The sequence below is a fragment of the Melozone crissalis genome, unplaced genomic scaffold (genome assembly GCF_028551555.1).
Source record: "Melozone crissalis strain CALT ecotype California unplaced genomic scaffold, PUWL_Pcris_2 ptg000018l_1, whole genome shotgun sequence".
In the NCBI taxonomy this organism is placed as follows: domain Eukaryota; kingdom Metazoa; phylum Chordata; class Aves; order Passeriformes; family Passerellidae; genus Melozone; species Melozone crissalis.
In genome coordinates this window covers 24,324,128-24,341,447 of record NW_026535796.1, presented here as the reverse complement: position 1 = coordinate 24,341,447, position 17,320 = coordinate 24,324,128, and the positions used below count along the sequence as shown (strand labels likewise).

Genomic DNA, 17,320 nt, shown 5'->3' with positions numbered 1-17,320 from the left:
AAATAAACTTTCTGAAATACTGCTTTATCCAAAACTACTTTTCCTGACTATGTGATTTATGTTCTATTTGAAGCATTAAAGTACTAGTACCAGCACACAGATTGCTCTGTAGAAAATTTTGAGAATGAAGACATTGGTGCTGAGGTATAATAAATCCTATCTTCTTAAGTTTGCTCTTCTTAACTTTTTGTTTAAGGTGATAAAAACCATCTATTTTCTTTTCTTGGTTTTCTAATCTAACATGTTAAGCTGTGACTGCACATCCTCCCCTGCAGTTGCATACTTTTGCCCTGGCAGTCTTTTGATTAATGTGTATATCTCACAGTGCTCAGTCACATTCCAGCCATTTCATAGTCTAATGGTAAAAGGCTGCAGCACTTCATGTAAAAGAAACCAGTATTTGATTGCTAATTGATCTGCAATTAAAAAATGGACTTGTTCTGCAAAAGAACCCTGACTTTTCTGTGAGTAAATGCAGATGTTGGTCTTACTGAACTTATTTTTCTTCAAGATAACCCCTTTTATAGGAAAGATCTGGAGTCTTTTGTTACCTGGTGCTTTTTTGTATTGTTGTTACTTTAAAAAGACTGAAAACAACAACAAAAACAAAAAAAAAACCTAACTCTGCATCATAATCTCATCTGTGATATAGACTTCAGAAGCAGGAATATAGAATTAGGCATGCATAAAGCCAGGATTTGTGTGTGGTTTTATGTGTGTGGTTTTTTATTAAACAAGTGACTAGGAAATGGAGTGCTGCCTTTTGAGGAATACTGAATTTCACTCCTTTGAAGCATTATTTCTGTTTTATAATTGTGTTGGGGTGGGTATTTGTTTACTGTTTCGTGGTTGGGGGAAATCACTTGGTATAAAGCTTTGGTATCCAGCAGATGAAGCCTCAGTGTAGAAGGGAATTATACAGGGAAGAGAGTACTGTGGTAGTTTGTAAGAAAGGGCAGCACAGAAGGAACTAGCAAAGGGCTAAAAAGAGAAAATATGTAAAGACATCTAGGAACAGGATGTCTTTGTTGTAGATAGAGAGTAAGATGTCTGTCTTTCTGTATGCATTTGTATCTTACATGCAACATGTATTAGGATTGTGTGTGTGTATATATGTGTATGTATTTGAATTTTCAGATATGTAAGAGAGAGTTCAGAAATAATGGAGTAAAATAATTAGCAAGACATAAAAGTAGGAAGGTTCTTCTCTAATATCTCACTGCTTTTTAAATCAAATAATCTTAACAAATAGCAGAACTTTGAGTTAGTATGTTTTTTAACCAAGCAGGTGTCAGGAGCTATACAATAACATCTGCTTCACATACTTTTTTTTTCCTTTATGCTTGAAAGTAACACACGTCCTCAGACTTGGGAGATTGATTTGAAGAGATACTTCAGTACTGTGCATTCTCCATTAGATGAGAATTTTGCCAGCTGACAATGTCCTGTTTAGCAAATATTCTCACTTGCGGAGTGTTCTTTAGCCTTCTCTCCAAATGGCATTTCTCCCAGTGTGATAAGCAGTATATTGTGTATACAGTTTCCTAGTGAGACATTGGCTACCATAATTAGTGTTGTGAGTTGTACTGGATATCAGCAGTGGAATATCCTGCAGATCCAGTATCCAGGCTTTCTGTGAAGCTTTTGTCCTATTGCCCTTTGTTTCCTTGGTGGTTACAGGAAGAAGTCCTTGACCTTTGGTGGGTAGGATGTTTTTAGCATGTGTGAAATGGTTTTGGAGGGGTTTTATTACTATTTTTTATTGTCCTTCGGACAGTAATGTACAAGAGTAGTAGTAGCCCTGGCTTGTTTGTTTCCATTTATAGTACAGAAGACTTAACTTGCAAACTCAGACTAGACAGCTTGTATGTAGATATGATTTGCCGGAAATTAAAACAATTGAACTTCTTGGAAATGCATATTTTGTTAGGCTTTGTGGTTTTTATGTGCCCATTTATCAACCATTTTTTATGTTGTGCTCAAAAATTTTGAGTCTAGGCTTGTGTTCAGTGTACTGATCATGTTAGTATTGATCAGTATCTACTGTGATTTTTCATGTTAAAAATGCAATTTCGCTGATAGTGTTCCTGATTTTATTAGCTCATAATGAATAAATGAAGGTTGCTGGAATTTTAAAATTACTCTCAAAACTGGTATTCTGGTAGCAGTATCAACTGACAGTTTTAAAATTTGGGATTTTCTTTATTGTTAATTTTCTTTAAATACCAGGATTCGAAAGTTCTAGCTTATTTGAATTTATTAAAATGTTAGATAGCTGACCAGCTTCTTATGGCTGAACAGATTTTTTTTCAGATAATGTGTGAAAACATGTATGTTATTTAAGGCTCAGAACATGAATTGGTTTTTTGTCTGCTTCAGAATTTCTTACCTGGGTTTGATTCCTATTCCTTGGTTTAGGTGATTTCTGAAGTACTTAATTTTGAGAAGTCACCTATTTAGCAGAAATTTGGTTTGGCTTAAAATAATATAAAAGTCTTTGAAAAGTGCTTGTAAAGCATCAGATCAGTTCTAGAAACTCAAGAATGTAGTACATGTATAGTATTCTGCAAACATATAGAAACTGGTTATTAAAATGTTAAAATATTTTACTGCCCAAGCAGAACTCATATTTGTGTAAGTAAAAGATGTGGACTTTTTTTTGCTGTACATAATTTCAAAACTCATAGATGTTCACAGATGGTATTTTTTCATACTTTTTATTTTAATGTGCCGAGACTGAGCATAATTTTATGTTTACAAATTGATTGTAGTTTACTTATCTTACATTCATTCTATAAGTAAGCAATATATAGTTGAGATACATAGATTTCTACCATATATTATAGGTACACACAGAAAGGTGAACCAAGGTATCAGTGAATATTCAGTGCATCAAGATGAGCTTAGCAATAAAGTCTTACTGCTCTTACTCACTTGGAGTCTTTTTTTTCCCTCTTCTTTCTTTACTCTTTTAATTCAGTTACATTCTGCTTCAAAAAAGTTGGAATAACAGATAACTAATAAACTTGCATATGTCACTGGTGGTTTAAAAACCGAAGAGTAGAAAATTTTTTGTATAACTCTTAATATAAATATTACTTAGTTATCATTCTTGTTAACTCATATCTTATTTGTATTTTGTTATTTCTTACCTAGAGGTGGAAGAACTGTTAAATTCTCTTAAGCATATCCAGCACGTTTTGGTAGACCCTCAGAGTCAAGAGGATATCTCACTCATTTTACAGCTTGTTCAAAATAGCGATTTTCAGAATGCATTTAAGATCCACAACGCTGTTACAGTCCACATGAACAAAGCCAGCCCTCCATATCCTCTCAGCTCCAATGCACAAGAACTAGCACAAGAGGTATGTACAGTATGCATCCCTGTGACATACATGAAACCTGTAATCAGAGCTACTGTTGAAATACATACTTGTCAAGCTTGTCTGACTGACTGAATGTTGAATATGAAAGAGGCTATAATAGTCACTGATTGGAAATCTGGAAAAACCAGATACAGCAAACAGTAACCAGAAAAATATTTAGGGGGTAGGAACTCTCTCTTTAGCATGGATAGATATGTAATAGAGAAGGTACTATGTTTAAACATAGGAAAAGGGAGTGGTTGTGATAATCTAACTCCCTTTCCGTTGGTATTCTTTATTTCAAGCATTCAGGAACTGAGTTACAGCTCTCTCTTATTGTGACTCTCCTCTGAGTTGAGCCATGGTTCTTAGATTGGGAGTCATCTCTGAAAATACAAGCATACTGGAAACAAGCTTTCTCCTTTAAAGTGAGCAACAGGTCCATTAATACTTAATTTCAGTACTTTAATTACTGCTGTGATTAGACTTCTTTTGGTCTGACAAATGACAACTCTTTTATAAGATCTGATGCATTTTTTTAGAAATTGTTAAAATATACTACAGGGTCATTCAGTAACTTTTGTCACAATTTTCTATGGTCTGGTGCAAGTATATATAGTAGTGAAAGGTGTCTACATCTTAAACCCATATAAATTTTGTTAGCTTTGGCCTAGGTAGCTTGAATACCAACATCAGTGCAAGCCTAGCAGTGTAGTGTTCAGCAAAGCCAGATGCAGGGGCTGGATAAAGGCTCCAGCATTTAGCACCCAGCAAACCAAACTGACTCAGATGCATGGTTTGGAGTATTTCAGTATGGCAGCAGGTGGTGGGTGTTGGTGGGGTTTTTGGGTTGGTTAGTTTGTTTGATTTAGGATCTGATTTTCTTTCTTCCTGAAGCATTTTTTTCAACAGCTTTTTCCACTCTCCTTTCTTTTACTAGACTTTAATCTTGTAAGCCCAGCAGCATTGTAGCGAGCTTGAAGTTCTTTTGCAGAAGAAATTACTGACTCTTGATGATGAGGAGGAACATCATTTAAATACAATCTAAAGGTGCAGGTGCTGATTAAATTTCAGCTTAGGATTTTCTTGTTTAGGTTTGTCAGTAAGACTGTGCCAAAAGCAGGTAGAAGTACTTTAGAATGTCCTGTGAATCTGTGAAAACTTCTAATCAACCCACTGTAATCATATGTTTGCAGTACATGTGAGCTTCCCTCTGGCTTCCTTATTCATCAGTCTGTAGCCTACTTCAGACTCCTCACTGGGCTTGTTCACTGTGTCTGTGAGTCTGAAGGAGCCTTTTCAGTTACCATGTGTTTGTAAGCTGCTCCCCCAAACATCCACTTTACATAGGCCTAGTTTAGGATTTCATTCAGATGCAGGCTAGAATTTTTGAACCTCCTTTTATCATACAAGGTGTTACAGATGTAACCCTTAAGAAAGCTGGTTCTTTCCCTTTGTGAATATTTGCTATTTAATAGAAGTTTTCAATAAGAAAATATGCCTAGGAAAACTCTAGGTCTGTTTCCAAACTCTTGTGTTTCTCCCCATTTTTCACTACCCCTTACCTTCTCAACGTATTCTTTTCTTTTTTCAGGTGATTTGGTAAATCTTAAAATCAGAAGGTGGTGCAAAGCCAGTTTTGTGTCTCTTACCAGTCATGAATAAAGTTAAGCAAAAGGAAAATATTTCATTTATCCAAAAATTTTAAACCAACAGCATTTGATCATTATCCACAAGACTATTGCATACAAGACACATCACTGTGTTCATTTTGACTCTTCATCTCCCATCCCTGTCTTGTCCAGCCTTGAAATTCCTGAAAACTCAATATATTGCAAATGTCTGTTCCCGTTTTCAGATGTAATCTATTTTCTCAGTGACTCAGCTGCTTGTGTATTTAAGTGACTTGTATTTTGCAATATATTTAATAACATCCTGAAATGATAGAGCCAGAAATTCGGGACAAATATTTCTGTGTCTGACAGAAGTGTCTCGAGGGGATACCTTGAAGCCTCTGTTCACGTCACTTTGTACTTCCTTGTCTTGCCTACGTAGAAGATCTTATGCTTGGTTTTCAGATCTTTTATTCATTTTTGAAAAGTTTCAGTATTAGTTATGTAGCAGTATGGAAGGAAATTATTTCTGCTTTAGAAAAATTGGTGGTGTTTTTGTTTTGGTTTTTGGGGTTTGTTGTTGGGGTATTTTTTAATCCTGACAATGTGTTTATATTGTATGTCTGTTTTTTCTTGTACTCTCATTTTTGGCTGTCTTTTGCTTTTTTTACCTCTAAGCATAGGCATAAGAAACTCCCCCAGAAAGCAACTCATTTACTTACTTCAGGGTGTTTTTGAAAAGACACTTGCAAAAGCCTACTTTTAAGATACTGATAACATCTTGATGATAAAAGCCAGAAGACATTACAAGAAAGAAAAATAGCAGATACATGCATAACATTAATTTTAAATAGCAGGTAGTGCTAGTGTGCATATTTTAGTGCACAGGTCATGAGCAACAGTGTACAGCTCTGAAACTGTTTGGAGTGTGTGCCCCAGTTTAAAGCTACAGACATGTTTTGTTTGTGGCTTTATACTGTTCAAGAGAACATCTCTTAATGGGAAAAGGCATTTTACAACACAATTGCACAATGTAGCATGAAAGAGTCTTCCTTTAAAATTAAGTAATAATTAATATTATTTAGGGTTTTTTCATTTTCTAGTCCTCTTTAGAAAATTATTAAAAGTGGTAGTATACATGTATGGTTAATTTTCCCACCAGTTCTGATAACCAGCCACTAACAACTCAAGTTTTTTCTCAACTTTTTAAGAAACTTCAGTTGAATTAAAAGGGCGGAATGAAGCACTTGATCTTAAGGAATTTATTTGACTAAGCTTATCTTCATGTAGTGGGGTGTACTCCAAGTCCCAAATAAAAATAGCCAGTAAACATCAAGTGTAATTAAATTGATTTTAAATCCATTTAAACTTGACCAAGATGGGGGCATGGATTATGGGAGCATGGTCTGAATCTTGACCTTGTAAGAATATTTGATACAGCATTCAAGACAGCTTATAACTTGGCCTGTAACAGCATATACCAAGTACCTTAAAGATGTTCCTGCTATTAAATATACTTAAGAGGCTCAATTTATATAGACTATGTTCCTAAATGTTTTGGATATGCTACTGTTTTCTTCTGCAAAATCGGACAAATGTACTAGATCCATACTGTTGAGGGGATGCACTGGAAGCTCATAACTTCTGGTGTAAGTGCCCTAGAATGTGTGTGTATGTTCCATCTGACATACACACTTGTTGTTTACTGCTCACCTGCCAGTAAACAACAACAGAATTTTGCAGCTGCAGTTAATTTCTGAATGCTTCATATCAGTCCAGCACATGCCTCCATCATACATGCCTACAAATTGTGGTGTCTGTAATGAAACCAAATGGCTAATTCACGGGTTGGGGGGGAGGTTCTTGATCTAAAGGTAACGTGATTACCAATAAAAATTAGTCTGAAGAGTTAAGAAAATACAGGTATTGCCACATACTCAGTGTGAATCATCTGTGCTGTGTGTAGTGTGTCACTCCTGGAATGACAGACTTCTTCAAATTTCTTAGTCTGAAAAAGCTCTGGGATTTATTACCATGAGTTACAAAGGACTCTGGCAAGCAGCACTATTGCTGTAATAAGAGGTCTATAGGGCAGCCTGAAGCTTTCCTAGAGCTTCATTAAATAAACAAATGAGAGTTTTATGTTTTTCTTAAAGGGGGTGGGGGATATATTAAAATTTTTAATAATCAAATTATTCAAAGCAGAAATTCAACTTGAATAAAGGATGTTTACTGCATAGAGAGTAACTGGTTGAACCAGATTACTTTCTTTTCCACTGTCAAATTCCCAGCCTCTGACCTAGCATTCAGAAGATTGTGTTCCTTGCAAGACTTCCAAGTTGCTTTCTGAGTAGGTTTTCCTATTAAAAGATCATAAAGATTTGATAAATAAAGCTTTAAGGCTTCTTGTGGCTTCTTCAAAGCCTCTTGAAAGTTAGAGACCTTAAATAAACCTTTATGAGAAAGTCTTTTGTATAGAAGAATCTTTTCTTTCAAAACAGAGGAAAACTTGTCAGTGAGATATGTCTTTTGCTGTGTTCTGTTTGCTGTGTGACATCCTAGAATTCAGTTTAAGCCAGGTGTAATAGCTTCCCTTCTAATTTAGACATTTGACTGAAGTATGGACTTTGTGAAGTTGAACTCTTTCTGTTCTCTATGATTTTAAAGAATCCACTTTAAAAAAATAGGTAAATCTGGCTTCTTCTCTGACTGTTTTAAGGTATGTTACATTTGCTCATCATGAGGCATGCTCTAGAGATGTCAGAAGAAAGGCTTTTGGAGATTGTGCCAAGTTTACTGCAAAGCACAGGAGCATGTTCACTGTGACACTTGTCTTGGCAATCTGAGGATCTTGCTCCATGGGCACAGTTCATTTAGTGGCTTCTCCTAGAATTTAAAATTGTTGTGACTTGAAAGTTTTCTGTGCTGGTTTCTGGTAGCATCCAAGATAGCTGTTAGCTTTTCTGTAGATAATTGCTCCTAATACAGATGCTTTTCTGACCTTTAGATACTGTTTGGTCGTACAAAAAGCAGAATTATTTTCTCTCTGAAACTTTTGGTTTCTTGTTTCTCTGATGTCACATTAGTCATCTGTAAGAGTCAAAAGCTCTTGAACAAAATGTTTTCTCTTTTTCTGAAAGCTGCTGTTCTGATTTGTATAATCTACTCTTGATGTCTTTGGATTAATTTGTGCTGTTGTCCATGTGTGCCTTTGGTCAGATTAGGCCAGAGGACAATGGCTTTGGAAAGCATCTTCAGCCTCACTTCTGTGTAAGAGCACTTCCCTGCTCTTGGCTCTCTGTATGAGCATACCAGTATTGGCAAGAGATGATGGCAAGGCTCATTTAGTTACTGTATGAGAAGGAAAACTTATTTTGGCAGCTGAAACTGTTTGAGCAAAAACTATCCTTGTGTTAGTGTGGATTATTTTGGAAGGATCCAGAGAAATCAGGGAGGGACCTTTTGAAGTTTTAATTTGCGCACTTCCTGAGAAGAGCTCCAGGATGCATTGCAAAACCTGTCTCAGAATCTTTGGCCTTGCTGCTGGTGGAAATAGTTTGCATAATAAGAATATGATAATCTACTTTTAAGGAAGAGGAAGGCTATTCACATTAATAAGAAATTACTCCAATTTAAAAGCCCAGCATAGTCTCATAAAACACTTCATTGTGACTGATTTCACTGCCATGAAATCACTAACTTTCACTGTCTAGAGTTTTTTTTTGTGTGCATCTTTATGATACCTGAGCTCATTGCCAGTCTCTGATATTGACAAATCTGTGTGAGGTACTGCATGCCAAGTTTTGGTAGATTGTTACTGAGGCAAGATGTGCTGGGTTAGTCCTGTGATCTCATTGCGTGTTTTCTAATGTGTACCAGATTAATTAATCAGCAGTAGTGTAACAACTACATGGATATTCTTTGCTTTCAGTAAAATGAGTAATTGCAAGTAGGGGGTTGTGCTTGAGTAGGAGAGGGAGGATTGATAAATCATTGGCTAGATTTAGTTTTACTGCTTGATTTCTTTTTAGGTACAGAGTGTTTTGAAACCCAGCCACCATAAGGATGGACAGGAGCTTAATGCTTTGCTGAATGCCCCTCACATGCAGGTAAAACAAAATGAAACCTCTAATCTAATGGATCTATTTCTTGATACTGTTTTCAGTGTAACTTATTTTTTGCCTTGGGCTGACTGGGCAAGTATGAATTTTATTCCTCAACCCTAATTTTTCTAGGATAAGGAATTTGCAATTTCCAGAAACTAATGGAACTTTTTAATGAAGTGTAGTACATGATTGTAATAAGCCATTGCTACAGTCTATATGTATTACAGGGTGATTTACACATAAACAAAGTAGCAGTAGGTCAGTGGAAACAGGGCAACACATGTGCTGCTTTGTTTATTTGTTTTTACCTTTGGCAGTTGTTTCATGCTTACCTTCGGGTGCATAATGGAAATTTTGTCCTGGGGTGGTGATGTAAAAGTAGTTTTCTCTGCAAAACTTACTGTGAGTCTGCAGACACATACATACTAAAAAACCAGACACTGGTTTACTACAGATAAGATAGAAGTACGGTCACAATTGTGTTCAAAATTGCTTTTATGTTATTTTCTATTCTGAAAGTTTTGAAAAAAAGTAGGTTCTATGTAGCTGTGATAAATGATTTTTTTTATTGTTTGAGTCAGTTTTCAAAGTTCTATAACCTGCAGAGACCGTTGAAATTGCAAATTTTATCTACTGTTTTGTATGCATATCAAGTGTGATATTTTCTGTAACTGAGCTGATTTTGTTTAACACTAGGCACTTCTACTGGCTCATGATAAGGTTGCAGAACAAGAAATGCAACCAGAGCCTATGACAGATGAAAAGATTTATGAGAATGTTGGCATGTATGGAGGGGAGACAGTTAAAATAATTCGCATTGAGAAAGCTCGGGATATCCCCTTGGTAAGTACTGGTGCTTACTCAGTTGTATGTAAAGGACGTAACCCTTTTTGTCCTTTCCAGATTGCTATGAAATGTTAGGAATTCCAATGCCAAGGTAGTGTTTAACTTGTAAACACTCTCCCTCCCTCCAAAATGAGAAACAGTCATAGACAGTAAACTTGTGTTTAACTTGGATTGGGCAGTAGCCATACTACCATGTAAAATCTGTACAAGTTCTATCAGCTTGGGTTTGGACAGATCTTGGCAGGAGTCACTATCCTAAGCTTGCTGCAAGGGAGCTTAAACCTTGTGCCAACCATGTGTAGGTTTTTTTGGTTGGCTGGTTTCTGCTTTTGGGGTTTGTTTAGCAGTTATAATCTGCTATTTACATATTTCAAATAAGAGTTTCCTTAGAGCTATCTTTATAAAAAAATAATTAATCCTACGGTGTAGAGCAATTAAATTCTTCAGTCTTTAGTGTAGGTTGAAGGAGTTAAGCAGTGGTTTTTTTGAACTGGAGCATTGTGTGTATGCATCCAAGCTGTTACTTGCATTCTCTTTCAGCATAGTTTTTCCACGTGCTTGGAATAGATACAATAGATGGCTTTGAGTTTCATGTATGTAATAAATTCAGAATGTGTTGCTGCTACACAGGGTGCTACTGTTCGCAATGAAATGGATTCTGTTATCATCAGTCGTATAGTCAAAGGAGGTGCTGCAGAGAAGAGTGGGCTGTTGCATGAAGGGGATGAAGTTCTGGAGATCAATGGCATTGAGATCCGTGGAAAAGATGTTAATGAAGTTTTTGACTTGCTGGTGAGTTGGAACACTTCTTATTTCCTTTGCAATAAATACTGATTTCATAAGTCTTAAGCCTGTTGACTCTGCTTGTCATTTTACTCATATTTAGCTTCAGAAGTATTTTCATTCTGGTAGCTGGTGTTCATATGTGGAGGTACATTTCAAGTTTTCTTTCTGACGCATAGGATGATACTGACAGGTATAATTGCTGTTACCTGCAAAAATGAAGCCTACAAATGTGGAAGCGTCGAGATGTTATCTTCACACTTACTTTTAATGATTTCTAAGAAAACTTTGTTTAGCTCTGAAAAGCCATCATTTTTCATCTTTGTCTCTGATTCAGTCCACAAGTAATAAAAGTGTGGCTGGTTTGTAGGTAATTTTCTTTATAGCAGTTTATATGGTGCTGGGTTTAGACTGAAACAGTGTTGATAATGCACCAGTGTTTTAGCTGTTGCTGAGCAGTGCGTGCACAGTGTCAAGGCCTTCTCTGTTTCTCATTGTCTGCTGGCTGCAGCTGGCTGGGGTGAGCAAGAGGTTGGGAAGGGACACAGCTGGGACAGCTGACCCAAATTGACCACAGTGACGTGAATGGCCATGTAACGTCAGGCTGAGCAGTAAAATCTGGGTGGTGATTGCTTTTGCATCACTTGTTGGGTTGGGGTTTTTCCACTTCACTTATTGGACTGTTTTTACCTTGACCCATGAGATTTTTTTTCTTGCATTTGGTCTTCCAATTCTCTCCCTCAATATGCTGGGAGAGTGGAGTGTGTTGGGAGCTGGCTGGTGCTTAAGTTGCTGGCCAGACTTAACCCACCACAAATTGTATCACATGGAACTAGACTTACTACTCTTTCATGCCTGGTAAAAGCCTTTTGTCTAGCAGTTTGCTTGCATAGACGTTTTCTTGTCTATTACATCATTCATGACAAAATTATACTTTAGTTTAAAAGCAGCTAGGCAAGAAATCCATCAGGAATTAGTAAGTTAGAGGTACTCACTTTCAAAAAGGCACTGTGAGAAAAATGTCAAAAGCTGGCAATTACCACCAGTATTTTCTGTTGCCCAATTTCATTCCTTTCACGCTTTTCCCTGGTACCTGCTTTGGATCAGTGTCCAAGACACCCAGAACCCAACTCTGAATCTTTGGTCCAATTGCAGCAGGCAAGACCATATTGTCCGAGTGGAAACAGATAAAAATGATTTTTTGTAAGAGGTTAATTTTTGACTTTGACACAAAACATTGGAAATATCAACTAGGACTTATTTAGTAGGGAGTTTGGGGCGGGGAAAAAGAGGAGAAACATATTTAGTAAATCTTCAAATTACTTAGTAGGTTTATGCTCTAGAGACAAAGCAGAATCGGGACAAAGAGGTTCAGCTGTAGGTTGTGTATTGTAGGAATAGGAGACAGCAATGTCCATAGATGAAGTTGTCTTATGGTACAGTTAGACACTGGTTTTTAATAGACAATTTCCATCTTCAGTTGGGCTTTTTTCTAAAATTTGATGTTAAAATTTTTCATCTATTTCATCCAGTGAGATCAAGTGGAAGGAAGTAGAAGCAGAAATGTGTGAGGTTTGGGGGTTTTTGTTTTACTGTTTTTAAATCAATTAGAAAGATGCTTACAATTCTTTGGGAAGTCTTGAATGTCCTTTTTTTGCATCAGATCTGAGATTTTTCATGTTCTGTGATTGTCTCTATTGCCATCTGTATTTTATAAAGCCATATTTGGCTAACTCCTGTGCTTCTGAAAAGAGTGTTTAGGAGGTGATTAGCAGCAGTTCAAGTCTGGCAGTTTTGTTCTCTGCAGAGAGCTTATTCTGCTCCTGAGTAGCTCCAGCAGCCTAGGGTTAAAAAAGAAAAGGTGTAAAGCTGAATTACATTAGCATAAGAGAAAATCAATTTGCTGAAAATGAAAAATAAACACAACCTTGTGGATTTTTAGAGTATATTTTTAATTTTAAAATAATACTTTTTAAAATTTAAAAATTTAAAAATATTAAAATTTTTAAATATTTAAAAATTTAAATTAATACTTAATTTAAATTTAAAATTATTTAAAATTATTTAAAATTATTTAAATTTAATTTAAATTATTTAAAATAATACTTTTAAATTTAAAATAATACTTTTTATCCTTTATATGTCATCATTTTTGTTTTGTAATCTGGAAATGAAGTTCTAAAATACTTTAGACCCCCCCCAAAACATTTCAAGCACAGGAGAAAGAAATTACTTCCCTCCTTAGTTTTGCCTCACTACTTCCTACTCAAGTGATAATAAGCTACACCTGACTTTTAGCCTAGACTTTTCACATGATCACTGTGAGATTATATACATTCCTTGTGGACTGAAAATAATGGATTTTCCTTTCTTGCAGGCAATGGAGCTTGTTCAAGTTAAATTTACTATATTTTAGCCTTAGTTCTGAATTTTCTGAGATACGTGCATTTTCTTGTTTTATACAGGATAAATTGTTGTGTTAAAGTTCATAGAGTGGTGTATATGACGTGAAACACCTGTAGACCGTGTCACAGGTTGTCACTTGGCATTTTATCAAGATATTTTTTTATGTCTGTAAACGCATTCTGCAAGTGGAAGTATGTAAACAAAGAAGATAAAGGCAAGACATTTATTATGTTCTACTTTCTTATCAAGGATGACTACAATGTTGGTATTGAGCACTTCACATATGCAAGATTTGAGTATCTTAGCAAAATCTTTAAACAGTGTTTTGAATTCTTTAGTAGTGTTAACCGCATAAAGTCATACAAATGTTTACATTTGAAAGCACTGTTCCATTTTAACAATTCTAGACAAATTAAAATTTTTGAATATATTTTTTACCTTCCAGTAGACTCACTTGTTGGTATTTTTGAACAGAACAAGAACAATTGTTCTGTTTGAACAGAACAATTATCCATTTCTCCCACGTCTCTGCTTGACAGAACAGCAGCTGCTCCATTTCAAATAGAAATAGTTTATTTTCAAGAAAGCTAGGCTTTTAAAATCTGAGTATCAACACTTAGCTTTCTAGTCTTACTGAATCACTGCATCTTTGTCTGTACTGTATATTTTAAACCAGCTAAGTGGTAGATGATGCACTGTTAGGAACAACTTCTAATGGGAATTTTTAAAGCATTTTCTATAATGTATTATTTATTAAAATTCTTAACCTTAAGCCGTATTTTGATGCTGTATATGAAGAGCCTATTTTTCCTCTCAGGCTGACATGCATGGGACTCTGACCTTCGTATTGATTCCCAGTCAGCAGAGCAAGCCACCCCCTGCGAAAGAGACAGTTGTAAGTAGCTCTACAGGTGTTCTTGTGCTTGGTGAAGAGTACTTTGTTTTGCCAGTAGTGTGTTAAAAGTCCTTCTGCAGGTCCTTTACATTGTGGAACAAACCTAAATCTTGGCAATTTAAATTGATTTTACTTGTGATCAGACTAACACCTGAATTAAGTGTTGAAAATTATTAATGATCTTAAACTGAAGCTCTTAGTACAGTTTTAACTCAGTTTCTGAAAGAAGTTGTAAAAGTAGAACTTCCTGTGGTTCTGAGCTTCTTATTTTGCATTTTTGTATTTTGTGTGTGCCTATATATATATAAAGTATGTATGTATGTATGTATTAAAAAAACTTGGGCTGTTGAAACTTGAGAATATGCATTGGGAGGAAAAGCTAGAATGTTTCAAGAAAAAATGCTCAGACATTAATGATTGGTGACAAAATACTTTACAAGTGAAGCTTCACTTTTAGTCCAGCAAATGAGTTTCAGTCTGTGTATTTATTAGGTACTTTAAGCAATCACAATACCTCTGATGATTTTTGAATGCAGAGAACTTAAATTAGGAGCTGGGGGGATTGTCTCCTACAGTGCTGAGGAAATTGCATGTTAAATTCAACCCTTTCTGTCCAGCCTAGCACAACTGTGTCTTTTCCATTGCTAACCTAATGATTCCATTCCAGTACCTCCTGTATGCCCCAGATAAAATTTCCATTTTATAGAAGCTTGGAGTTTTTATCTATCATAGCTCTAATGCAATCACAGGAAGAGAAGGTTTCATTCTTCAGAAGTCACTGGGGTGTTTTCCCCTTTTTTAACATTTGATCTCCTGCAGATACACGTGAAAGCTCATTTTGACTACGATCCCTCTGATGACCCTTACGTGCCCTGCCGAGAGTTAGGCCTGTCTTTTCAAAAAGGAGACATACTCCATGTGATCAGTCAAGAGGATCCAAACTGGTGGCAGGCTTACAGAGATGGAGATGAAGATAATCAGCCACTGGCAGGCCTTATCCCTGGTAAATAAAGCTCTAGAAAAAGCTTGATGGTCAGTCAAGTTAGTTATTATAGCCACACAGGAGCAATACTCAGGTTTTCAAAGACTTGTGTAGTCTTTAATATCTGTTGTCTTAAATATATCTGTGTCTTTGAACCATTTGCAACAGAGCCTACTGTTGGGCATCGCCATGTCTGGAGTTAAATGCAGAGTAAAACTTCAGCTTTCACTGCCCCTTTCAAGAGTTACTCTCCTCTTCCTTTATTCCTCCACCATGGGGACTCAGCAGATTCAGAGTTCCCTCTGCTGGCTGCAGCAGAGATGTGGGACTGCAGCCCACTTGCTCTCTAGAGATGGGTGCAGCTCAGCTCTGAGGTTTCCTACCTTTTCCAAATAAACCACTTGATACAATACCTATTTATGGTCACTTTTCAGATGTTTTTGCTTAACAAAGGGCTTCAGTTACTTGTGGCAGACTTCCTTTCTCAGTGTTGATATAGGAATAACAGAATAACAGGATTTTCAGACTGAAGTCTGTTCATAATTTTTGCATTGTAATATATGTTGCAGCCTAGTTCATTAAAGACCTGCTGCTTTGTTAAACATGGTGAACAAAAGACTTTTCAAATTCCATAGAATATCACACTAACTTTATGATGCTTGAATAAATTGAGAGAAACATTTAATCTATTTTAAACTGAAGTTCAAAATATTTAATATAAATAGAACACATTTGACATACAAAAATAATTAGAAAATTATATCATCATAGTAGGGAAATGTAGTCTTTCCTGTACTTTCACTTTTCTAGGCAAAACTGTCTAGTATACAACAAATACTCTGCAAGTCTCTCTTGATGAATATATTTCTGAAGTAATAAATCAGTTTTGCAGCAATTTTGGTTTCTCTTTTAAAATTTCTTTTGTGTGTTACATTCTACTAGAACTTTCAGAGATGTGAAAGATTAGGAAAGAGTTAAATAAGCAAGTCATTATAAAAAAGCATGGAAATGGTTTCTAAATGTTAATGACTCTTGTGCTTTTTTTAATGCATCAAGGAAAAAGTTTTCAGCAACAAAGAGAAGCAATGAAGCAAACCATAGAAGAAGACAAGGAGCCTGAAAAATCAGGTGGGATATATGCTTCCCAAGTAAAAAAAAAAATCTTTTGTAGCAGTGTTAATTAGTGTTACATGGAATCTTGTCATGGTGGAGTTGTAGAAAAATCTCCTGGTGTGGTTTTTGTTTATTTGTAATACAAGTGGGATGATTCTTTGAAATTCTTCATGTAAATACAAGTCTAAATTTAACACTTTGTTGTGTAAAACATGTGGGTTTTTCACAACTATGTGTGCTGTAATTAGTATGATGTAGAGAATTTGTAAAACCCCTTTTTTCATAAAGAACTTAATCTGCTGTGACTTGGTTGAAGTCCTTGACATTTGCTTAATACACCAAAGCATTGTAATGAACAAAAGGATATTATGTCTTTTGAAAACTGCAGAATAAATTCTCCACTTTAAAGATCCAAAACATGAGAATAGGAAGATTTTTGTTATATGGGTGTTTGATTGTCATAATTTTTATTTTGCTTAGGAAAACTCTGGTGCGCGAAGAAGAACAAAAAGAAACGGAAAAAGGTTTTATACAATGCAAATAAAAATGATGGTAAGGAACAACTTTTGTACAATGTGTGTAATTATAAACAACTATAAAAGATTGTGAAGAGAATGCTGAAATTCTGGATATGATGTTAGAAATGCTAGCAGTAAGTTCTGTGTAAGAGCAATGCCATGTTGTGTTGTAGCATTTAGTGAAAGATGTAAAAGACATGAAAGGATTTGTAGTGTCTTTATTAAAGATCAGATAATAAGAGAAAAAAACAGATAACATTTTAGGCATAGAAGCACTCATTATTTTACAATGATGAACCAATTTATTACAGCTTTGTAATATAATATCACTCTGCATAATTAAACTTCATAAATGGAAACTTGACAGATTTTATAGGCTATGTTCTTACAAAAGTACTTTGGAATTGGGATGATAGTTGCTGCCTTTGGCTATAAAGTGTTACTCTTGTACTAGAAACTTTTTTTTTCTGAAAAAAAAAGTTGTTTCTTGGGTTTGTGCTACTAGTTATATGAAGAGTAATAAAGAGTAATAAGTGGAATTTTTTTTTCCCCCCAAGAAAGGGAAAAAATTCTCGTCATACTTGGGCACATGATAGTCTTTGGGTTTCTGTTGCTTTGGTGAGTCAGATACTGGGCAGAGACTCAGGAACTGTCTGAAATCTGATACTGCATGACAGGCAATACATGAAACTG

General features: G+C 35.6%; 1 protein-coding gene across 1 annotated transcript in view; it reads left to right on the top strand.

Annotated features, from left to right (window-relative positions):
* Window positions 1–17,320, top strand: part of PALS1 (protein associated with LIN7 1, MAGUK p55 family member) — a 56,195-nt gene that overhangs the window by 31,276 nt on the left and 7,599 nt on the right. The window contains exons 3-10 of the mRNA XM_054275310.1: window positions 3,157–3,365; window positions 9,010–9,087; window positions 9,781–9,927; window positions 10,561–10,722; window positions 13,937–14,014; window positions 14,834–15,017; window positions 16,053–16,124; window positions 16,590–16,661. Coding sequence (XP_054131285.1) covers window positions 3,157–3,365; window positions 9,010–9,087; window positions 9,781–9,927; window positions 10,561–10,722; window positions 13,937–14,014; window positions 14,834–15,017; window positions 16,053–16,124; window positions 16,590–16,661 — 1,002 coding nt within the window. The remainder of the gene's footprint in view (window positions 1–3,156; window positions 3,366–9,009; window positions 9,088–9,780; window positions 9,928–10,560; window positions 10,723–13,936; window positions 14,015–14,833; window positions 15,018–16,052; window positions 16,125–16,589; window positions 16,662–17,320) is intronic.